This window comes from Macadamia integrifolia, unplaced genomic scaffold (assembly GCF_013358625.1).
Source record: "Macadamia integrifolia cultivar HAES 741 unplaced genomic scaffold, SCU_Mint_v3 scaffold22, whole genome shotgun sequence".
NCBI lineage: Eukaryota > Viridiplantae > Streptophyta > Magnoliopsida > Proteales > Proteaceae > Macadamia > Macadamia integrifolia.
Window position 1 is genome coordinate 369,200 of NW_024868566.1, and position 22,501 is coordinate 391,700.

General features: G+C 41.0%; 1 protein-coding gene across 10 annotated transcripts in view; it reads right to left on the reverse strand.

Moving 5' to 3' along the window:
* The window catches only part of LOC122066027 (eIF-2-alpha kinase GCN2), a 179,517-nt gene that overhangs the window by 128,675 nt on the left and 28,341 nt on the right, over positions 1-22,501 (reverse strand). For all 10 annotated transcript variants that reach the window (XR_006136198.1, XR_006136197.1, XR_006136196.1 and 7 more), the window contains 5 exons: positions 13,492-13,623; positions 13,304-13,390; positions 13,081-13,167; positions 12,868-12,982; positions 5,295-5,412 (listed from right to left, as the gene is read on the reverse strand). Coding sequence is in view for 6 of the 10 variants with exons in the window: in XM_042629852.1 (XP_042485786.1) it covers positions 5,295-5,412; positions 12,868-12,982; positions 13,081-13,167; positions 13,304-13,390; positions 13,492-13,623 (539 nt within the window). In the remaining 4 variants the exon portion in view is untranslated. The remainder of the gene's footprint in view (positions 1-5,294; positions 5,413-12,867; positions 12,983-13,080; positions 13,168-13,303; positions 13,391-13,491; positions 13,624-22,501) is intronic.

Consider the following 22,501-nt stretch of genomic DNA (forward strand, 5'->3'; position numbering starts at 1 on the left):
TGAGTAATCTTGGCGGTCTTGCACATTGGGATGGGCGAAATGAGATGTTAATCGGTGGAAATTTGCAAACCTCTGGAGAGAACTTCCATAGCCAGACAAAAGATATAAGGAGATAGGAAGCAACCTGGCGAATTCCCATAGAGGAGGAGTAGCCAGCCAGGCTACCATTAACCAAGACCGAGAAGCGAGGGGAAGCGACACATTGGTAAATCCAATTAGAGAACACAGGCGGAAATCCCATTTTGTTCAGAATTGAGGCAAATGAAATCCCATCTCAGAGTCAAAGGCCTTGTGTATTTCAATCTTCATGAGGACAGCAGGGGAGTAAGATTTTCTGTTAAAACCTCTAAAAATCTCATGGCATAGGAGAATGTTGCCCCCAATACTTTGACAGGAATAAACGCTGTTTGGTTATCAGTAACAAGGGAATCAATCAACAGGTTTAATCTGTTGGAAAGGATCTTGACAACAAACTTGCACAGAAGGTTGCAAAGAGAGATTGGCCAGAAGTCATTCATAGTATCAGCTCCCTCTTTTTTAGGAATGAGGCAGAGGAAAGTATGGTTGATTCATTTGATCTGACTTGGGTTGAAGAAGAAGCTTCTTAACCGCTTTGATCAAATCCTCTCTGACAAGTTCCCAAGAAGAGGAAATAAAACCAAGCTGAATCCATCTGGACCAGGAGCTTTGCTTGCTTTATGAGAGAGAATAGCAGCTACAATATCACCACGAGAGGGGATGGCCATAAGCAAATTGATCATGTTCTCAAGGATGGATTTGTTTATGATGCCATCAGGATGGGGCAGGCCAGCAAGTGGGCAAGGCTACATAAGTTATTGAAGTATTCAGCAGCAACCGCTTTAATCTCATCAACTTTAAAGACTTGGAAAGTCTCCAAAGAAGTAAGCTTTGGAATGGATTTGAAGTTGTTTCTAGCTTTCATAGATTGGTGGAAGTAGGCTGAATTTGCATCACCCAATTCCAACCAACTGATCCTTGACTTCTGTCTCAAAAAACTTTCCTATTTAGCAAGCAGAGAGGAAAGGTTTTCCGACTCAATATTTTCTTCATCAACCAGAGATGAGTTAAGATGATCATTCTGGAGCTAGATCTTAATGGAAGTGAGCTAATTCTTGCAATCAATAACTTTAAAAGAGATATTCTCGAAGGAGTTAGTATTCCAGGCTTTTAAGGGCATCTTTCACATTCCAGTGCTTTCTGGCCAAATCTATAAAGAGAAGTGGAGAAAGCATCAAGGTTCAAGGTATCGGGTTTCGACCCTTGGGGAGACCGAAATTTCAGTCGAAACCTGGGAAATTTGAAGGAAACTAGGGAATTTTTCCCGGTTTGGTAGAAACTTAGGTTTCGACCCCCCAAACAGTGTTTTTTTCCTGATTTTTTTGTGTACATCCTATTTTAGACATTTCTAACACATTCATTTCATTACTTTCATTAAAAAAACATAAAGTCATATATATGTGGTGAACCAAAGGTACCATATCATTACGCTAAGTTGTTGACAGAAATATGTTATAGGTAAATGCATTTTCAAAAATAGGAAAAAAAAAATTAACATGCAAAAAAAATTTAGCCACCGTGTATACGTAAATTAGGTCCTCCTAAGTAACATATAAAAAAATTACATAATTCTACTCTATTTACAAGTATATTCTATAAAAAAAAAAATTGATTTTTGGGGAAGTTGGGACTTACCTTTTTGGTCCAAGTTGTCTTTCTTATACAGATGAAGCAAGAACCACCCTTAGATTCAACTTTGTTAGGCAAAAAATAGAAATCTCCACTATTTCCCCAAGTTTCCCACTCCTAGGAGAAAAAACTAAGAAGAGAGGGTTCAAGTCGAACCATTTGGTTTGGTCGAAATTTCCCATGTTTCGGTCAAAACATGGGAAATTTCATCAAAACCTATGACTTTTAAAAGTCATAGGACATATCGTTTCGACACTTTGGGAAACCGTTTCGATCAAGTTCTTGAACCATGGAAGGCATTGACAGGCTTGGTCCAAGCATCCTTAACAATGGAATGGTAGTCAAGATGGTCGATCCACATGTCAAAAAATTTATGTGGTTTAGGGCCAAAAGAGGTGTAGGGATTAATTAAGAGGGATATGGGGCAAATGAGTCCATAGCAGTTGTTGGAGAGGAAGAAAAAAACCTTATCGCTCGAGAAAGGAGAAGCAAATAGTGACGCCGCCTGGCCGCACGCCAGGTTGTTCCCCCCCTTACGCTTCCTCTCTTCTCCTTCTTCTCTTGTTCTCCCTCTCCCTCCCCCTCCCCCTCATCCTCTCTTTTTCTTACAGGAGGCCGTGATCCACCCATTGCCGTCTCCCCATCCCTTCCACTCCCGTCTCGACCCTAGTCCAGTGATGGTCTTGAATCCCCCCGATCCTCCCTGTAGGACTCGTTGGCTCCCTCTTCCGCCAGCATTCTCTGGGCCTACCGCTGCTCTTCTTCTTCCTTGAGTTGCTGCTTCGATTGGGTTTCGCTTATCGCCGTCCTCCGCTGCTCTAACCTGCTCTCTAACCACTTCGTTGGCTCCTCCCCCATCTGTCGATGCTCGCCCAACCTGTTGCCGTTCATCCTTGAGTCATTGCACTACTTGAGTATGCCATTGCGCCAATGACCTCGACTTGTACTCTTTAGATCCTTGGTTGACCAAACGTTTCCTCACGTTTGCTCCTTGATCGATTAGCTCGTCTTGGTGGTTTCTTGGCTCGCCACAGTCACCTCACCGTTGCCCTTCGAAAGGTCGGTGCCCCCCTTTGCGGTTATCTCCTCCGCGAGGCCAGCTTCTCTCTTAGCCGTGGCCCTCTGTAAGGCCTATGCCCCGCCGCCGTGCTTGCGGTTTCTACCGAAACCTCAATGCTTGTCTTGGCGGTTGGAAGTGATAATGTTGAGATCCGCTGGACGGGTTTGGTGGAACCCTACCTCTTTTTCCCTTTTTTATCCCTGTTTGCCCCTCCTCCTTTGGGCTTCTGGGTTCTTGTCAGCCCATGTTGGGCTTTTGTATTTTATGTTGTTGGGCCTCTGGCTCCTTTATTTTGCCCTTGTGGACTTTGAGTTGTATTAGACATATCTCAAGTGACATGTCTTCCACTCCTCATGCCCACTGGGCCTTAGATGCTATCATTTTGGACTTTGGTTACCTTATAGGGTTTGTAATCTCCATTAGGGGATATATTCTCCCACCCGCCTTCTTTTAATGCATTTACTAATTTACCTAAAAAAAAAATAAGGATATGGCGCTATAGTCGGATATGTCTGGAGGCTCAAAGGAAGCATGGGAAGAAGGGAATGAAGGAAGCCAAGCTTCATTCACAAGAACTCTATCCAATTTACAAGCAACGCGGGAATCACCCGATCTTTTATTATTCCAAGAGTATTTAGTGCTAGACCATATGAGGTCATCCACAGTGATATCGTCAATGTATTCATTAAATGCATCAAGATTTACAGCATGGCCAAGCCTTACAATATTGAAGTCCCCACAAATCTCCCAAGGCCGGGAACCAATTTGACCGGCTATATGACGTAGGTCATTCCATAAGACATCTCTACCAACCATATAATCAGAGGCATAAATGACTGAAAGCAGAAAGGAGTAGCTGCAGGCAATATCACAATGGAAAGGTGAAGATACTAGTGGGAGGAAGAAGACAAGGAGACCGATCTCTTAGTCTTATCCCAGAGGAAACAATTAGCCGTTTGGGTAATGAGACTGGATGATAATAAGGACCAACCAGGGGCAATAGTGGAGGTAATCCGAGCAACAGAGGAAACTTTTACAAGCGTTTCCAGCGGACAAGAAAAGCAGGGTAGAGCTCTTTCATGAGTAGGCGAATAGCAACGTGCTTCTGAGGGGAGTTCAGGCCCCTGAGGTTCCAAACAAGGCCTTGGGACATCAGGACAGGTCAAATGCGGCAATTGTTGTTCCAAGGAAGAGGAGCAAGGCAAACCAGAGGGAGGAAGACACTTGTTTCACCGCTGGTAGGAGTGGGGAGGGAGAGGAATGTGCAGAATGATCCAGATGCATGTGAGGGTCGGACTGGGGCTTGGCACTAGCTTCATGGTATTTTCTGGTGTTAGTAGAAACTGGTTTGATTTAGGAGCAATAGCGGGTAAGGAAGAAGGGCTTGCTCTTGATCTGGTGCCACCATCAATCACTCTGGACGGAACGGAATCTTTGTAGGTGGACTTCCAATTCTCGCTCCTATGATAAGACTTGCAATGCCATCTATTTGACGTCAGCTCCAAACTTGCTTGTCTTAAGCATAGATCTATTAGGGACTCCCTAAGGAACAGGCTTATTGTTGTCTCCTAAGGTCTCCCACCATCTATTTTATCCCCTAGCCACGCCCCCCCTCCCCTTGTTGGCTTTCGGCTAGTGTTTTGGTCTCCCTCCCCCTATTTGTTCCTTGTTCCCAGTGGTTTGTCCCTTTTTTGCTTGTAGCTGCTCCCCCCCCCCCCCCCTCTTTCTTCCCCCCTTATATATACCTCTCATTGCGTAATTATATAATTTATTCATCCAAAAAAAAATTTATTTTGTCAATCTCATTCAAATAAAATTTGTTTTCTGCCATGATGTGGCTTAATGTTAATTTTTAAATCTTTGATGGTATAATGTATAAGTTTTAACATATTAAATACTGTTAGAAAAGTGGGGGGAATTAACATTGGTGCTTTGGTCGCCTACGTGGGTCCCTTGTCGTCTAAGCGCTTAGGCAGCCCTCCACCACCTCGGGCTGCCGTGACAACTATGTAGTCTACAGACTTGTTTTCATTGATTCAACCAAAAAAAGACGAAGATTTATTGCAGCTAATTGAAGACTTGAAGGTCAAAGCAATGCCATGGTAAGGAGGTGAATATTTGAGCTTCCAAACAAGTTACAATGTAATAAGGATTTAAACAGAAACTTGACTTGACATTTCCTTCCCTCCTGCCACAAGCAATTGATCCGATAATTGAGATAGGATTTCATACTAGTGCAGGAGTGTAAACGTAGGTTCTAATATTACAATGCCAATTTGAATTGGGATGAGAAAGCCATGGTTTACCAGAGGTCGTAATTTACTTTGAATTTGAAACATGAAATAATTCTATGGCATAAAATAAAAAATATGACATAGATAGAAGGAGAAACAGCAGATAATGAAATGAGTTGACAGTAATAAAAATAAGAGTACTTGTATGTAACTAGAGTTCAGAAATCTAATGAAGAAGTTTGCTTGGGAAAGATTTTAGTTCTACTGGTAAATTGTAATAATGGAAGGCTTACCTCAATATTCTATTGTTAACAGGAGGACTCTTGTCCATCAGGTAAATTTTCTTCACAGCATATTGTCTTCCATCTAGCTTATTTCTGCACAACATAACACGACCAAATCCCCCATGTCCTGCGGACACAGTGATACAGGTTGTAAGTAGAACATGAAGACAAATCTCTCTGAGGGAGCCCTTTCTTCCTAAGTTTCAAATTGGTCTAACTCAAGTTATGAAAGACGTGGATTTTTGAATAGGAGGTCATGTACAATCTCTGATTGTTTTCTCCTAGGGGGTACCATTGTAAAGATGGATACATAATTGCAATTTACTTATTATAAATGAATGAAATTCTGTTGTTGCTAATCAAAAATAAAATAAGAATTAACCCAAACCCAACCATAATTGTCAAGACATCGCCTAGACGATGCGTAGGAGTCCAGGCGGCTTTGCCTAGACTGGAGCCCAGGTTGCTAGGCACTTTGCTGGTGTCGCCTTAAATTTTGTGTGCCTTTACTGCCTTAGTTTACCTAGACGCCGTGACAACTATGAACCCAACCACATAAAAATCCCCAACTGAAGTTCAAACAAAACAAACAAACTCCTTCATGACAAAAAACCATGTTCGATTTCAGGTTCCAATTCAATCATCATTGAAATAAAAAAAAAAAAAATTGTGCTTCCAATTTCAATTTTGGTGATCACGGTAGAGGTGTCAGCTTGGAACCTGTAGTAGAAGATTCAGCAACACATTATGTGCCACGATGAGATCGATTTAGTTTTAATCTTAGGCTCCATTTTGTTCATCACTGAAACCAAAATATTTCGATGATTCTGATTTCAATTTCAGTATATCATAAAGGATAGGTGCATGGAGCCTGTTGTCAGAGAGTCAACAGTAGATTATATGGCAGAAAGAGACAAATTAAAGACCATTAGGAGAAAACACAAATAGCAGTAGTAGCAACAGGCTACAATGGGATTATATATTTATACTTTCTCAAGTACACTTTCTAGGGCATGTTGTCTCAGAGAAGGGCATTGAAGTTGATCCTGGAAAGGTGAAAGCTGCTTTGGACTGGGAAGCACCCAAGAATGTGTGAGATCCGTAGTTTCCTAGGGCTAGCAGGATATTACAGAAGGTTAATAGAAAATTTCTCATGGATTTCCGCTCATATGACCCAACTAACACGGAAAGGAGTGAAATTTGAATGGTCTAAGGAATGTGAGGAAAGTTTCCAAGAGCTGAAGCAGAGATCAGTGTCAGCTCTAGTACTTACTATTCAGGAAGGCAACTCCAGAATAGTAGTATATAGTGATGCATCCAAATTGGGCTTAAGCTATGTGTTGATGCAGAATGGAAAAGTTGTTGCATACACATCTCGACAGTTGAAAGACTATGAGAAGAATTACCCCACACATGATTTAGAACTAGCAACAGTAATCTTTGCATTAAAGATTTGGCGTCACTATTCAATGGTGAAAAGAGTGAGATCTATAGAGATCATAGACTATCTGAAGTACTTTTTCACCCAAAAGGAGTTGAACATGAGGCAGAGAATATGGTTAGAGCTGATGAAAGATCATAACTGCACCACCCATTATCACCCTAGGAAGGCCAATGTGGCGGCCGATGCTTTGAGCAGAAAATCCCAAACTTTGTCACTAGCAACATTGACTGTGAAAGTGCAATTGATTGGTGAAACCACGAGAATGGATTTGGAACTACTGATGAATGAGGTAACATTAACCGAGTTGCACTAGTGATACAACCTTCTTTTATAGAGAAAATTCAAGCTGTCCAGCTATCAAATGAAAATCTGCAGAAGATAACAAATGATATAAAAGAAGGAAAACAAAAAGACTTGGACTTCAAGTTGATTGAGAATGGAGTCCTCAAGTTCAAAGACAGGCTTTGTTTACCAATACGAAAGGAAGCACACAACTCACTCAATTCATCCGGGTAGCACAAAGATGTATAAGGATTTGAAGAAATTCTACTGGTGGAGTGGTATGAAAGCTGATGTAGACACTAATGTAACTAAGTGTCTAAATTGCTAGCAAATCAAGGCTGAGAGACAGATACCACATGGATTGCTGAAGCCTCTGCCGGAACCAGAATGTGAATGGGAACATATGACCATGGAGTTTGACACATGACTACCTCGTACTCAGAAGGGGAATGACACCATCTGGGTTGTTGTGGATCGACTAACAAAAGTAGCCCACTTCACTCCTGTGAAGATCAATTATTCCATGGAGAAGTTGGCTGAGCTGTATGAGGACAATATTGTCAGACTGCACAGTATACCAGCTAGTATCGTCTTCGACCGTGATTCCAGATTTACCTCTAAATTCTAAAGTGTTTACAAAAAGCAATGGGAACACAGCTGAATTTCAGCACATCCTTCCATCCACAGTCAGACAGACTGTCAGAGAGAACCATACAGACTTTAGAAGATATGCTATGGGCCAATGTGTAAGATATAAGCTATAGTTGGGGATCAACATGTATCACTCATAGAGTTCTTCTACAACAATAGTTACCATGCTAATATGTATGGCACCTTATGAAGTTTAGTATGGAAAGAAATACAGGACATCCCTATATTGGGATGAAGTTAAAGAGAGAAGAATTTTGGGTCCTGAATTGATACAAGCCACTTGTGAGAAAGTGGAAGTGATCAGATAGAGGATCAAGGCAGCTCAATCTAGACAGAAAAGCTATGCTGATGTCAGACGAAAACACTTAGAATTTGAAGTTGGTGATAAGATATTTTTGGAAGTATCACCAATGAGAGGAGTGAAGAGATTCGGCAATAAAGAAAAGTTGAGTCCTCGATACATGTGACCTTACGAAATTCTAGGCCGAGTTGGAGCAGTAGCATATAGAGTTTCTATGCCACCCAAGTTCGAAGGAGCTCATAATGTATTTTATGTTTTCATGCTTAAGAAGTACAATCCTGATCCAACTAATGTCCTGACACACGCACCTCTGGAGTTAGACTCTAATTGGAGGTATGTGGAGTAGCCGGAAGGATCATTGACCAGAGAGACCACATTCTCCGCAATCGGACTGTTTCCTAGTCAAGTGGAGAAACCACTCACAATAAGAAGCATCTTGGGAACGTGAAGATGAGATGAAGGAAAAATAGCCTGGAATATTTGGATTACCAGGTACGTTCAATTTCAAGGACAATTTCTTGTAAAGAGGGGAATGTTATACCCATGCCCTAAATTCCCTTATGTGACTGAATACAGGTGAACCACAAGAGAATGCCAATACCAATGAATATTGGGTAGCAGCAGTCTTCTGCCGAGAAGGGAAGGATGACCCCACATGCACATGCTACTCATGTTTTAAGCACTAGAAGGGTTTCAAACCACTGAAGAATTTCTCTTCCATTGGGGATACTACCCGAACCCTAATAGTGAAATGCACCAAGATATGGCCCACATATTTGCAAATGACTAAGGAACCCTTCACACAGCTACAAGCTCCATTCCACCCAGCGGTGGGTGGACACCAGCTGGTGAGCACCCTCCAGTGAGAGTACTGGCCACAATTGGATTATTTGGCCATGGAGCCCAGGCCCTCGCACCCATGCACCTCAAACCACATCAAATGGTTGGGACAACCTACCAAGGAGTGGATTAATGTATTAGGTCACCTTGAGGTGGGCCCGCTAGTGCCGATTGGGGAATTAACCTAGTAATGAGTGAAAACTCATTTATTTCCCGAACAAGCCATAATTAACTTAAGTTACTATAAATAAAGCTACTTGCTCAGTCATTTCATTACCATCAAACTAAAAGCAAAAGGAAGAAGAAGAAGAAGGGAAGCAAGGGAGATCACCTCCACTCACCTACCCCATTGAAGATGAGTTTCTCTCTCTCTCTCTCTCTCTCTCTCTCTCTCTCTCTCTCTCTCTCTCTCTCATGAATGCTTACTCTCTCTCTTACCCTATTTTTTAACCTAGTCTAATTGGCTAACCGAAATCCCCATGGTTCACCTACATGATTTATAGATTATCTTGGGGGTTATGTGTTGGAAACCTAAATTAGCTAGTTCATGTACTCACCGTCGAGTGTGGAGACCTCCCACATGAAAAGCTCTAATTTAGGCAGCACAAAACCCTACAATTTGGGCAATTGACCAAATCCTCTATATCCTACCATCCTAACTCAACTATAGGTTTGGGAAATGTAGTACACCTAGACTAAAGGTTTAGGATCGTCAAAATTGGGTCTATATACCTTACACATGAAACCCAAACTAATTTCCCCAAATTATAGCAATTTAAACCCTAAATTGGAAAAAATTATCAATTCCCTAGAATCTAAGTAATCTAAGTAACTAACTACACTAAACCTAGTCTAAGTAGTGTGTATAGATGCTACCTACATGAAAACTAACCCTAAATCTTCAAACTAACTTGTAAACTAATCAAAAGAGGGTAAAATAAGAAGTGGGGTTAGAAAAATCATCACATAGGTATTTGGGCACACATACAGTCACTCAAATAGACCCAAGTGGCTTGTGGGAGCAGATTTGGGCAGAGAAACCCCAGGTGAACTCCAGCCGGTGAGCATCCACCGGTGAAGCCTTGTAGGTATTTTTCCCCTTTTTGTGGACCTTCAGATTCCTCAACTATTGAACTCACCGGTGGGTCACTCCAGCCGGTGAGCATCCACCGGTGAACCACCTGAAACCCAGTATTGACTTTTTTTTATGGTCAGTTGACCCATAGGGAGACCTTCCCTATGCTTAAGCATTGACCTAAAACCCCATGTGTCTATAGGAATAGAGTCGTCCAGTGATGAAGCATTGCGGCATGAGACCATTGCAAGGCTCAAAATTTTGTTTCATTTCGGTGTTTCGGTGGGTTCAGAAATATCAAAATTTCGGTAAGATTTCACCAAGATGGTGTATTTTTTTTTTTTGGTTGACTGTTTCGGTGGTCAAACGGCCAAATTTTGACTTGAAACTTGGTGTGTAGCTTATTTTAAGGTTAATAAACATGCTTAGAACATAAAAATGCAACAATATTGGAACATGACATAGTTTTATAGTTGCACCTTTGTTTGGCAGCAACCGTTGAACTGTTCTGGAAATTTTACCATGTATGTATGTACTATTTCACCAAAAAAAAAAAGGTTTTGGAGAAAGAACTTTACCTTTCCTAAGCTTTGAATGTGTAGATCTTCTTGTAGGAGTCCAATAGAAATCAAAATGTGTGATGATGTGGCTAATTAGAGGCTTGTTGGAGTGTTTTTCCTTCAAAATATGAAAATGGAACCGAAACCACCGAGATAGAGTCAAAATTTCGGCGAGATACTGAAACGATACCAAAATTTCGACTCTGTCTCAACGAAATGTTGTATTTATAAGGCATGGACTGTATCGTTTCAGTATCTTACCGAAATATGGTACATATATTGATTCGTGCCTTATTTCGTTTCGACAAAAAAAAAAAAAAAAATACCGAAATTTTGAACTATGGACCATCGGCAATACGTAACAAATAGGATCACAAGGTGAGTGGGTGTTGTGAATTATTTTAAGGAGTGTTTATAACATGTTATATATGCGTGTGATCATAAATTGTGCATTATGAACCTGTTACTATTTGAGAATTTAAATGTGCATATTGATTTTGGTGTTGGTGTTGGTGTTGGTGTTGGTGTTGGTGTTGGCGTTGAAGAATGGGATGCAGTGTGACCGAGGTTGTGGGAGACACCAGTACTGCATAATTCCCCCATAGAGTGAGTGTGTAGTCATAGTTGTGGGTGCAGCAAGGCCAAGGTTGTGGGAGATTCAAGTACTGCATTCCCAATCATAATCACCTTGTATTTGTGATGTGATAAGATTCATATTAAATTGCATTGGGGCTAGGAAAATAGCCGGGGTGCTATAACCAATGCCAATAGGGGAAAGGAATTGGCTAATCCCACTGTCCGACGAGGCAGAGGTTGTGGGAGATTCTGTTATTGTGACAAACCCTATGTGGCCGAGGTTGGTTATGGTGTTGGGTTTATAGGGGATTATTAATAGGGGCTTACCGGGTACAAAAGTATACATATAAGGACCGGTATGCTCCTGACTGGCAACTACCTTGTATCGCTAGAAGACTAATAAAAGGGACTTTCGTGACCGAGGATACCACCTATGTTGCAGACTTGCAGTAGCACTAAGACCCAATAAGGACTTATAATCTGTTGACTAGGTTTGTATGATAATAATCTAGATCATGATATCGCATTCATCAACTATTGTAGAGCATTGTTGTTATTTTTGCATTCATATATGATTGTGCTTGCTTGCATGTCCACCCCTCACGGGGCTTCGTGGAAGCTCACCCCATTTGTTACAATGTTTTTAAATGGTGATCCTAGTAACCCTTCAAAGGTTGTGGTAGAGGAGCCAGCTCTGTATGGATATGATCCATGGGTCGTGGAGCTCGTTGCACACGAGACAGGTTGTGTGTGTGATGACTGCCTATGAGGCACCCTGAAGATGATAGTATTCATTTTCCGGTTTTGATCCTTTTGTGTACATATTAAATGTAAGCATATGTGTAATATTGTAATTATATTCTGGCAAGAGTAAACATTTTTTTGTGTAAATATGGTACATGTGCTTATCTTACCTGATTATTAAATATTGTGGATTTTAGATTATTTCATAACTTTGTGATCCTAAAGTACTGCATCGGAGATCCTAGATAGGTTGTGGATATAATGGTGTATCCAAGACACTAGCCTTCATGTAAGTGAAGGTGGGGTCTAAGAAAGTTAAGGTTTGAAATTTGTAGCGAAATCTATCAAAGTATTCACTTTCCCTGGGGATGAAAGCCTGGAAATATTGGCAGAATTGACGAAACTCTGAGCAAAAACCTGTTGAAGTTGGTGAAATATTTCTCTCCCTGGGGTTCAAAACTTCAAATGACCCTACCAGTTAAAAAAAAAAAAAAAAATCCACACCTGGTTCCACTCTCCCTTGTATTATTTGGACAATTCTGGTTAGATTATGCTAATTACAATTGGAGGAAACCAGATTAGAAAAAAACACTAAAATGGCCATTGGTTCTCTCCTCTCCTAGTTCATTTTAGCTATTTGGCTATTTTTTCTTTTTCTTTTTTTTTTTTTTCCTTTTTTTTTTTTTTTTTTTCGTTTAGACTATTCTACCACTGATTATTTATGTTTTATGAGGGCATTTATGTGATTCAAGTTATTAGTAGGAGTTGGCTTATGACAGTTGTACTAAGATCGGATTTGGACATTCACCTCTCATATCTATTTTTTGTCCCAGAAATACAAGTGCTTGCAGATATTTTTTTTCTTCAGTTTTGAAGATTCTTTTTGCATTGTGGTTTTCAACTTGGAAAGTCCTTGTGTTTGCACTACATAAGAACCTGCCAAATCTAAGAATCCTTCAACTTCTAAAGATACATTTCTCCATATTTCATATAAAGTTGTACAACAGTATAAATGTTTTGTAGAGGAAACTGTATTTTTACGTTAAATGTAGAATTTCAATTTGAAGGAAGCAAATAAGAGTGAAGAAGACAAACATGGTATCCATTACCAAGTGGACGGAGCTCCTCAAAATCACTGAGGTATCGGGAACTTGGAGGAGATGAAGTATTCTGTCCACCAAAATCTGTAGTAGCTTTCCAAAATTGAGCAATTGGGGATGAAACCTATTCCATTGTATTCAGTTGCAGTAAAAGAGTAAATAGTAACAAACTCAAGTACGCAAACAAAATTTGTCAAACAAGAACTAGAAGGAGTGACAGACCATGTGCTGCTGGAAAACATGCCTAAAGGCTTTGTTAAACATCCACGAACGGTTAGTAACCAAATCCCGAACCCTATCTGACAAAAGCTGAACAGAATTACCACCAGTGCAGTTAGAAAATGTGATTGAAGGATCTGATAAACATTTTAATTGGAAATTGCCACATTCAATATAAAAAATCTGCAAAAATATAACTGGAACTGAAGCTACTTGTTTGACCTACCCCTAGATTGTGCAACTCTGACGCTATTTCTGGCAACCCATTGGCTAATACACCTTGAGAAGCACAAGCAAGGCGAAGCAAATGAACCTAATATAGAAAAATAAAAATAAAATAAATAAAACATATCTCAAGCCTAAGGAAGACTGGGTTTGACAAATAATGGAGTGAATGAACAAGATGAAGAATACCATAATTAGATCCTTTTCAATTGTATGAGACACATGATCATGTATGACAGAATCAGACATTAATGATTCTGAAGACCCGGTTTCTGAATTCCTATCATCAACTACTTCTATTTCCTCCTTGGAAATAAGCTCCTGCCAACAAGTAACAGTGACGACCATAAAGATTAAACATTTCCAAGACAAAATTGATATAACATTAAGAATAAGTTTGCAGCTAGTATTTGTTTTCCTTTTCCCCATGGGGCTCTGTATATTCTTCTATTTTTCATCTTGGTAATGATAATTTTATTCATCCAAAAAATAAAACATTAAGAATAAACATTTTTTCTTGTAGGCATAACACAGGTCCATTCTCTTTCTTAGTGGCAAGGATCTCTAACCAAAAGGAAAAGGTATTTACTGTATTGCATGTCCAGATATAATTTGGGCATTACAATTATGTTCATCACTTCATCATGAAGGAAATAATTGGTCCGACAATGCACCTAATAATCATTGATAAAATGAGTTGGACCAAACAATAACTTAGATTAGCAAATATGCTTTGTGATCATAGATAACTGAGTGCAAATGCAACTTGAGCAAGTTCGGTTGGGTCCGTGCCGAACCAAGCACAAAAAACAGACACAACCCCTAATTCAGAGCCAAGCCAAGAATCAAATCCTAGTTTAGTTAATCCTTACCAATCCAGGTTAAATCAAGTCAAGGAGCTAGGTCAGTTTAGGCTTGGAATACATAGGATAAAACTGAGTTGTGCCCTTAGGGACCTGATCATTTTGACATTGGTGGTGCTCTCCCCGCTTAATCCTTGAATTTATGCTCTAAATGTGAAAACACTAAATACTTGGAACATGCTTCAGAAAGACCATTCTGTGAGATAGGAGCATGCTTGAGGTAAGCAGATATTTTCATTTAGTTGGACAGCTCTAGATTCAAATTCATATTGGATCAAGCACTAAGGGGGCTTCTCTAGTTCTCTACCCTTCCTTTTCTAACTCAACAAAACTCAAGACTCAAGAATTTTTGCATTCATTTATATACGTTGATACACTTTGGAGCCACAATCCAACTTTAGAATATATTTTCAGTATGGCACTACTGCACCCTGTCTATGTATCATATGACACTTCCATACTTGTGCAGTAATGCAATCTGAAAATCCAAGTTATGGATCTCAGATAAAAGTGGAGTTGAGATCAAGCAAATAATCACGCTGTTAAGGGAAGAAATCAGATCAAACAAAGGGGAGGAAAAAGATATGAGGTCAATCTGCTTGGAAGAAACAAGAGAGAAGAGAAGAAATCAGGTTTAGGATACCAATCTTGTATGCACAGCTCAACAGCACCAAAACTCTTTAAAAAAAAAAGTCATATTCATCACTCAGATCATCTCCAATTGATGGTGGTGTATCACATATATAAAAACCTTCTAAAATTCCACTCATAAAAGGACTCCTAGTCACAATCACACACTCAATAAAGTAAATGAACACAAAACAGAAATCTATCTAACTACTAATTATTCTAATCTAACTGAACTAACTTTACCCCCACTTTATGGACTTATAAGTTAGGCTCATTACAATTAGTAACCCCAAAAACAAGAAGCCCAAGGTCCATAAAACCCAACCATGGACCAAAATAAAGTCTTTTGATGCATCATTAACCCAATTAGACAATCTTAACCACAGCACTTCCCCCCCGGTGTTGAGAAAAACTCACCCTCAAGTTTTGTAGAAGGGCTGAAACAGTTGAGCTCAGAAAAGTGATTCATACTCAAGACCCATTTCAAGAAACATGCTCAGAAGATGAAGCCTTGATAGTGCACCCTCGTCAGGAAATATGTGGGGAATGACAAACTCATTATGTAGAACATCCATCACTGCAGTAGAGTTTGATGTTTCCTCACCCATATTAGTTGTCCCCCTTTACCGTTACCATCTGACCCTTTAGGCTCTACATGTAGCTGCACCGTTGGTGTTGCCTCTTCTAATTCTAAGGATACTTCATCAATAAATCCTTGAAAAACAAATATCTGGCACATATGAGAAGGCTTAAAGGAGCACAAATTTTTGTCATGATCAATGAAGCCCCTTCGTGCTTCCAACCACACTTTAATAATGTGTTTTGAAGAATCAAACAATTACAATAAGCACCATCACAATATTAGAAAATTTGTGAATTTGACGAAGACATCAATCATCCTTAGACTCAACGAAGGTCTTGTTGGTCTTTGACAACATCTCCACTAGGGGCTAAACTAGGCTGGGTTGGTCCACCCTGAGTACTTTTACCTCAACCCAAGCCCAACCGGCCCTGAGGTTGGGTTAAGGAATCTCAGCCCAGGCCCAACCCTGCCACGGTCAACCCAACCCAACCAGACCTAATTGACCCTGATCGACCCTGTTTTTCGCCATGTAACCTTCTATGCATTAAAAAAAAAAAAAAAATAGATTAATACAAAATTATATGTAATTATATACTTAAATAAATGTAATTATTATTCTGAGGGATTGTAGTCATTAACACATCTTGGCCCTCAGTTTAGGGCACCAAAAAGATCTCATCGTAACCCTTGATCTTAGGGCATGAACAACAATTCGTTACAGCCATAAGATCCAGGGTTTCATCACAAAGGGATTTTGCCTAGGGTTTCACAAGAGTTGCCGCGGCCACAGTGAAAGAATAGGAACAGGACCCTAAAGCTTCGAACAGTTCATAACAGTAGGCAAGATACCAACTTTGATTTGGTAAACTTATCAATTCTGAAACCCTGAGACTGCCGTGATCAAGGAAACCAAACACAGATCAAAACTTCACCTCCAACAATAGTCACCAAAACAACAATCAAACCCCAGATGACGTATGGAATTCACTTCTTCCTCAATTCGACATAGAGGGCAGGAGATAGTTTCAACTCAGAACCGAAGTTTCAGCACGCCTGATGCTGAGTCTATGGTGTTCTGGCCATGGCTCCCTCACATAAGGTAACTAAGAGCTCTACTAAGGCATGAGAGGCTTCGCTGAGGCAGCAACGGCTGAAAGAAACCTTCCCCAAGCTCGTAGGGGTGGCAATGGTTGATGAAGGGAAGACGATGATGAGGGAGAAATTGATCCACAATCTGGTTCTTCAGGGATGAGGTCGAAGTTAGAATACAAGGATGGGAAGAGATCAAGGAAATAAGAGATTGGAGAAGAACAGGAGAGGATAGAATGGTAAAATCGTGTGTTGAGAGTAATTCCTCTCTAACACATATATATTGCTTTACTAATATATTACAAGTAATTACAAACACCGCCCTAGGGAGGTAAAAAGGGAAAAATAAAATGTAAAATGACTAGTAACATAACTAGTTCCCAAACTACCCTTAAAGCATAATCTCCAATATCTCTGACACTCCCCCACAAATTGGAGAATAAATATCATACATTCCCAACTTGGACAGCAAAGTACTAAACTGATGATGAAGTTTAGTACATATGTAACCAGAGTCAATCTTCTCTTTAAAGAAGTGTCTGTCCACCTCTGTGTTTTATCTGTCATGTTGCACAGGATTGTGGGCCGTACTTATGGCAGTCTTTTTGTCATAATAAAGCCTCATAGATGCCTCAGTATCAAATCTCAACTCTTGTACCAGCCTTCTCAACCAGAGGAGCTCACACACTCCATGAGTCATAGCTCTAAACTCTTCCTCTACACTAGATCGAGCCACCACAGGTTGTTTTTTGCTCCTCCATGTGACTAAATTGCCACCTACAAATTTACAGTAGCCTGATGTAGATCTCCTGTCAGAAACTGAGCCAGCCCAATCTGCATCAATGAAGCCTCTATCCTCATATGGTTATGCTTGGCATAAAGTAGTCCTTTTCCAGGAGAGGACTTCAAGTACCGGAGAATGTGGTAAATAGCATCCAAGTGTCCACTCTTGGGAGCATGCATAAACTGACTCACCACGCCCACTGCATAAGTAATATCTGGACAAGTCAAGGACAAATAAATAAGCTTCCCAACTAGTAATATCTGGACGAGTCAAGGTCAAATAAATAACCTTTCCAACTAGCCTCTGATATTTCCCTGCATCAACAAGAGAAGGGTCAGAATCTTCCCCAAGTTTATGATTCTGCTCAATAGGAGAACTTACAGGTTTGCAGCCCAACATTCCTGTTTCTTTCAATGGGTCTAGGACAAGCTTACTTTGGCATATGTTTATGCCCTTCTTGGATCTAGACACTTCAATCCCCAAGAAGTACTTTAGGGATCCCACATCCTAGATCTTTGATTTTAACTATTGGGCTAAGTAGTTATTCAGCTTGGCTATCTCAGCTCTGTCATCCCCAATCACCAATGTCATCAACATAGACAATCAGGGCTGTGATGGTGCCATTATCTCGCTTAGTGAACAGGGTGTAGGGTTTAAAGTATTGTTCCGTATAGTACCGTATCGGTCCGTATCGTACCGTATAGGTCCATATCGTACCGTATCGGTCTGTATTAGCCGATACGTATCCATATCGGCCCTTATCAATACGATACATAAAATTTTTAAAACCCTTTTGTATCGATAAGTATCTTACGATACATATCGATATGCACCGATACCCACCGATATGACACTGATACACACTGATACACACCGATACGTGCCGATACTCTATGAAAAATTCAAAATCGAAGTGAAATATACGTTTCGGTATGTATCGGTATGTATCGGTATGTATCAGTACATATAGGTGTGTATTGGTATGTATCAACCGATACACACCGATACATACCGATACAGTCATAAAATGGCCAAGATGGATAATTTCTCAAAAAAACATAATTTTTTGAGGTGTTTTTGTTCCAAAGTTGTCAACCATTTTTCTCTCTAAAGTGGAAATCAACGTGGAGAATAAGGATTTTACATTTATGGGACAACTACAAACCTTGAATTCTTATTGCGATACTCTCAATTTACTGTTTATGCATAATACATGTTATATATAGCTTTTTTTAACTATTTTTTTATATAAAAGTGTATAAAAAAATGTTTCCTATCCATTTATGTGCGTATCTTTAGCGCATCTTAGCGCATCTCCGACACGATACGATACCCTCTGATACGTATCTTAATTTTGGCTGACCGATACGGCTACCGATACCGATACTTTAATCCTTGAGTCAAGGTGTGGTCAGCCTGACTTTGGGAATGACCATTCTTCAGAATGGCCTATATGAACCTTTCAAACCAAGCATTTGGAGAATGTTTAAGACCATACAGATCCTTTTCTAGAAGACACCTTTCCTACAGCTGAAGAGAACTTAAAACTGGGAGGAGTTTACATATACACCTCATTTTCTAAATCATCATGTAGGAAGGAATCTTCACATAAAATTGATACAATGGCCATTCTTTATTTACTGTCAGAGAAAATAGGACACTAATGGAGTTATGTTTAGCCACAGGAGCAAATGTCTCCTGATAGTCAATCCCATATACTTGGTTGTATCCTTTTGCCACCAACCTTGTCTTGTATCTCTCAATAGTACCATTTGACTGGTACTTGATTGTGTAGATCCACCAACATCCAACTGGAGTTCCCCCTCTGAGAAGGTCAACCAATTTCCTTGGAACCCCTTTGTAACCTAAGGTTCCAAAGAGAAGAAAAGGACGGAAGAGACTTGTAGTTCAACTCTCAAACCAACCGCACGGCTCCAATACCAAGTTAGAATACAAGGATGGGAAGAGAACAAGGAAATGAGAGATTGGAGAAGAAGAAGAGGAGAAGGAAGAGGAAGAAGAAAAAGAAAGGATAGAATGGTGGAATCATGTGTAGAGAGTAATTCCTCTCTAACACATATATTGCTTCACTGATATGTTACAAGTAATTACATACACCTCCCTAGGGAGGTAAAAAGGGAAAAATAAAATGTAACATGACTAGTTCCAAACTACCCTTAGAGCATAATCTCTAATATCTCTAACAGTCGAAGGGTACCCAACCCCTTTTGAGTGCTCGTGGTGGAAAATGGAGGTGGGAGATGGAAAGAAAAAGAAGAAGAAGAGAGAGAGAGATGGTCGCTTAGTGCTTCATTGGAGATCAAGGGTGTGGTCGACGGCCATGAAGAAGATAGGTTTTTGGTTTAGGTTCCTCCGTGATTGTATGCAATTATTATAATATAACTAATATATAATATGTAATAAGTAATTATTATCCTAAAGGCCATTCCAAAACCTTTAAAACTATATACTTATACGCAATTTTTTTTGGATGAATAAACAATTCATTACCAAGAGAGAAAAAATGTACAAGGGGAGGAGAGAAGAGGGGCGGGGAGGCCAAGGCATAAAGTAAAGCAAAGGCCGAAGCCCACAAAAAGCTAATTAGAAGAGAACAATTACAATGCAATCACCGACAGAGGCAACAAAAACCAATAGGGGGAATGGTGAGCCGGGTAACCGGAACCCAAGAAGCTATCAAGTGGGGGGGATGAAGTCAACCTGTAAGTTCCAAGAAGCAATGATGAGGGATCTTCTTGGGGTGGAGGGGACTGGACAGGTCTGAAGGGATGAAGCTTTAGATGTGACATCAAAGTAGATAGCTTTCCAAATCTTGTCCGGAGAACGGGATTTGGAAGTCCATCTACGAATGTTACATTACATCCAAAGGTGATTAATAGTGGCGGCAAAGACAAGTTTACCAATGGAATCACAGATAGAGGATCCAGAGAATATCATGTCAATCCAACTCCACTCTCTGTCAAAAGGGAGAATGGATCTTCTCGAGGGTCAACATTTGGACATGACAGTTTTCCTAATGAGGAAAGAAAGAGGGCAAGAAAAGAAGAGGTGAGAAATGTCTTCTATACCCTGGGTGCACGAGCAGCAAGTAGGATTAGCTGGGATATGACGGTGTTTAAGAAAGGCTTGGGTGGGCAGGCAGTTTGACAAACAACGTCAAAGAGTAAAGCTATGACGAGGGATGTGTCCTTTGAACCAGATCACCTTGTGCGACGGAACAACTGGGGAGGGACTATGAATGTGAGACCAGAGGTGGAAGTGAATGATTCGGTAGAGGGGAGCCATATGCATTTGCCTGCCCTTCCGCTGTGACTGAGGGGAGGGGAGAGGAGGGGGGAGGGGGGAGGGAGGACCACAGGTCAAGAAGGGGTGGAGGAGAGATGGGAGGGGACCAGCCAATGGGGGAAAGGATAGAAGAGACAAAGGCAATTGGAGAAAGGCCCGAAGAGTAAATGGCTCTAGGGGGGATGATGTGAGCGAGGATACCCGCAGGATGCTAGGGGTCCTTCCATAGGGAGGTGGTCTGGCCATTACCAATCCTGAAGGAGATGGCAGAGAGGGCAAGGGGCCAGAGCTCAAGAATCTTACGCCATATCCAAGATCCATCAGAGATGGGGGGAGCAGTCCAAAGGGAGTTAGACTTGAGAAGACCAGAGTATATCCAGTCAACCCAGATGCTCTTATGCTTGGACACAATCTTCCAGATGAGCTTGAGGATTCCAATAGAATTGGTGGTTTTAATTCTTCTAATCCCAAAGCCACCTTCAGCTAGAGGAAGGCAAACCTTCTCCCAGCATAAGGGTCTTAGGAATTTAAAGGAATCAGAGCCCTTCTAAAGAAAGGAACAGAGGAGGCCCTTAAAGGATTTGATTATAGAAGTAGGAAGGGCAAAGGTGCAGACCAGTATAGATACATAGACTGGAGAACCAATCTAATCAAGGTAAGGCGGCCAGCAAAAGAGAGAAGTTTGCCTTTCCAGAGCTAGAGTCTTTTCCTTAGGTTATCCAGCATGGGGGCACAGTGATGGGCAGAAAGGGGGAAGGTCCAGGTATTTGACTAGAAGAGAGCAAAGCGGGATACCAGTAAGCTCAGACAATGTGGCACGGACTTCAGGGGAGACACCAAAAATGAAGATATTGGATTTAAGGAGGTTGATGGTTAGCCCCGAGAAGGATTTAAAGGAATAAAGGGTGGCCATGATGGAGGAGATGGAAAGATGATCGGCCTTGGAGAAGATCATGATATCATCAGCAAAAGCAAGATGGGAGAGGATAAGGGATTTGCATTTGAAGATGGGGGATATGAGGTGGAGGTCAGTAGCAGATTGAATGGAACGAGATAAGACCTCCAAAGAGAGGGAGAAGAGCAGGAGGAGAGGGGGCATCCTTGACGAATACTGCAGCCAAGGGAAAGTACCCAGCAGGACTCCCGTTTACCATAACAGAAAACTGAGGGGAGGATATGTAAGCATGGATCCAATGGACAAAAGATGGCGGGAAGGACATCTGGAGCAATACATTTGAGATGAAGTTCTAGCTAATGGTGTCAAAAGCTTTATGGATGTCAATCTTAAAGAGGGCCGCGAGGGCATGGTTCTTCCTGTCAAAACCGCAATCAATCTCGTGAGAAAGGATGATAATGTCAGAGATGCTTCTACCCGCAATAAAGGCCGATTGATTGGGGCTGACGAGGGAGTCGATGACTTTCTGGATCCTGTTGGCGAGGATTTTGGCAATAAATTTGTAAAGGAGATTACAGAGAGAAATGGGCCCAAAGTCATTCATGGAAGCAGCTACCTCTTTCTTGGGGATGAGACACAAGGTGTGATTGATCCCCCCGATTTGGTTCAGGTTGTAGAAGAAGCTACGAACTGAGGAGATAAGGTCATTTCTTATGGTGCTCCAACAGGCAAAGAAGAAGCCCATACTAAACCCATCAGGGCCCAGGGCTTTGTTGGATTTGTGGGAGAGGATGGTGGAAATGATTTCTTCCTCATTGGGGATGGATTGGAATGAGGTTATTAGGGACGAACTTGTTGATGAGGCCAAGAGGGATGGTGGTTTGGGCTGAAGGGGAGGGGCTAAAAAGCCTCTGCAAGTGAGAGACTGCTTCCAGCTTGATGAGATCTGGGGCAAAGAGGTCGGTCCCTGAGGAGGAAATGAGCATCGGGATGGAATTGGCTCTGAGGGAGCGATAGAAATAAGCCGAGTTAGAGTCTCCCAACTCAAG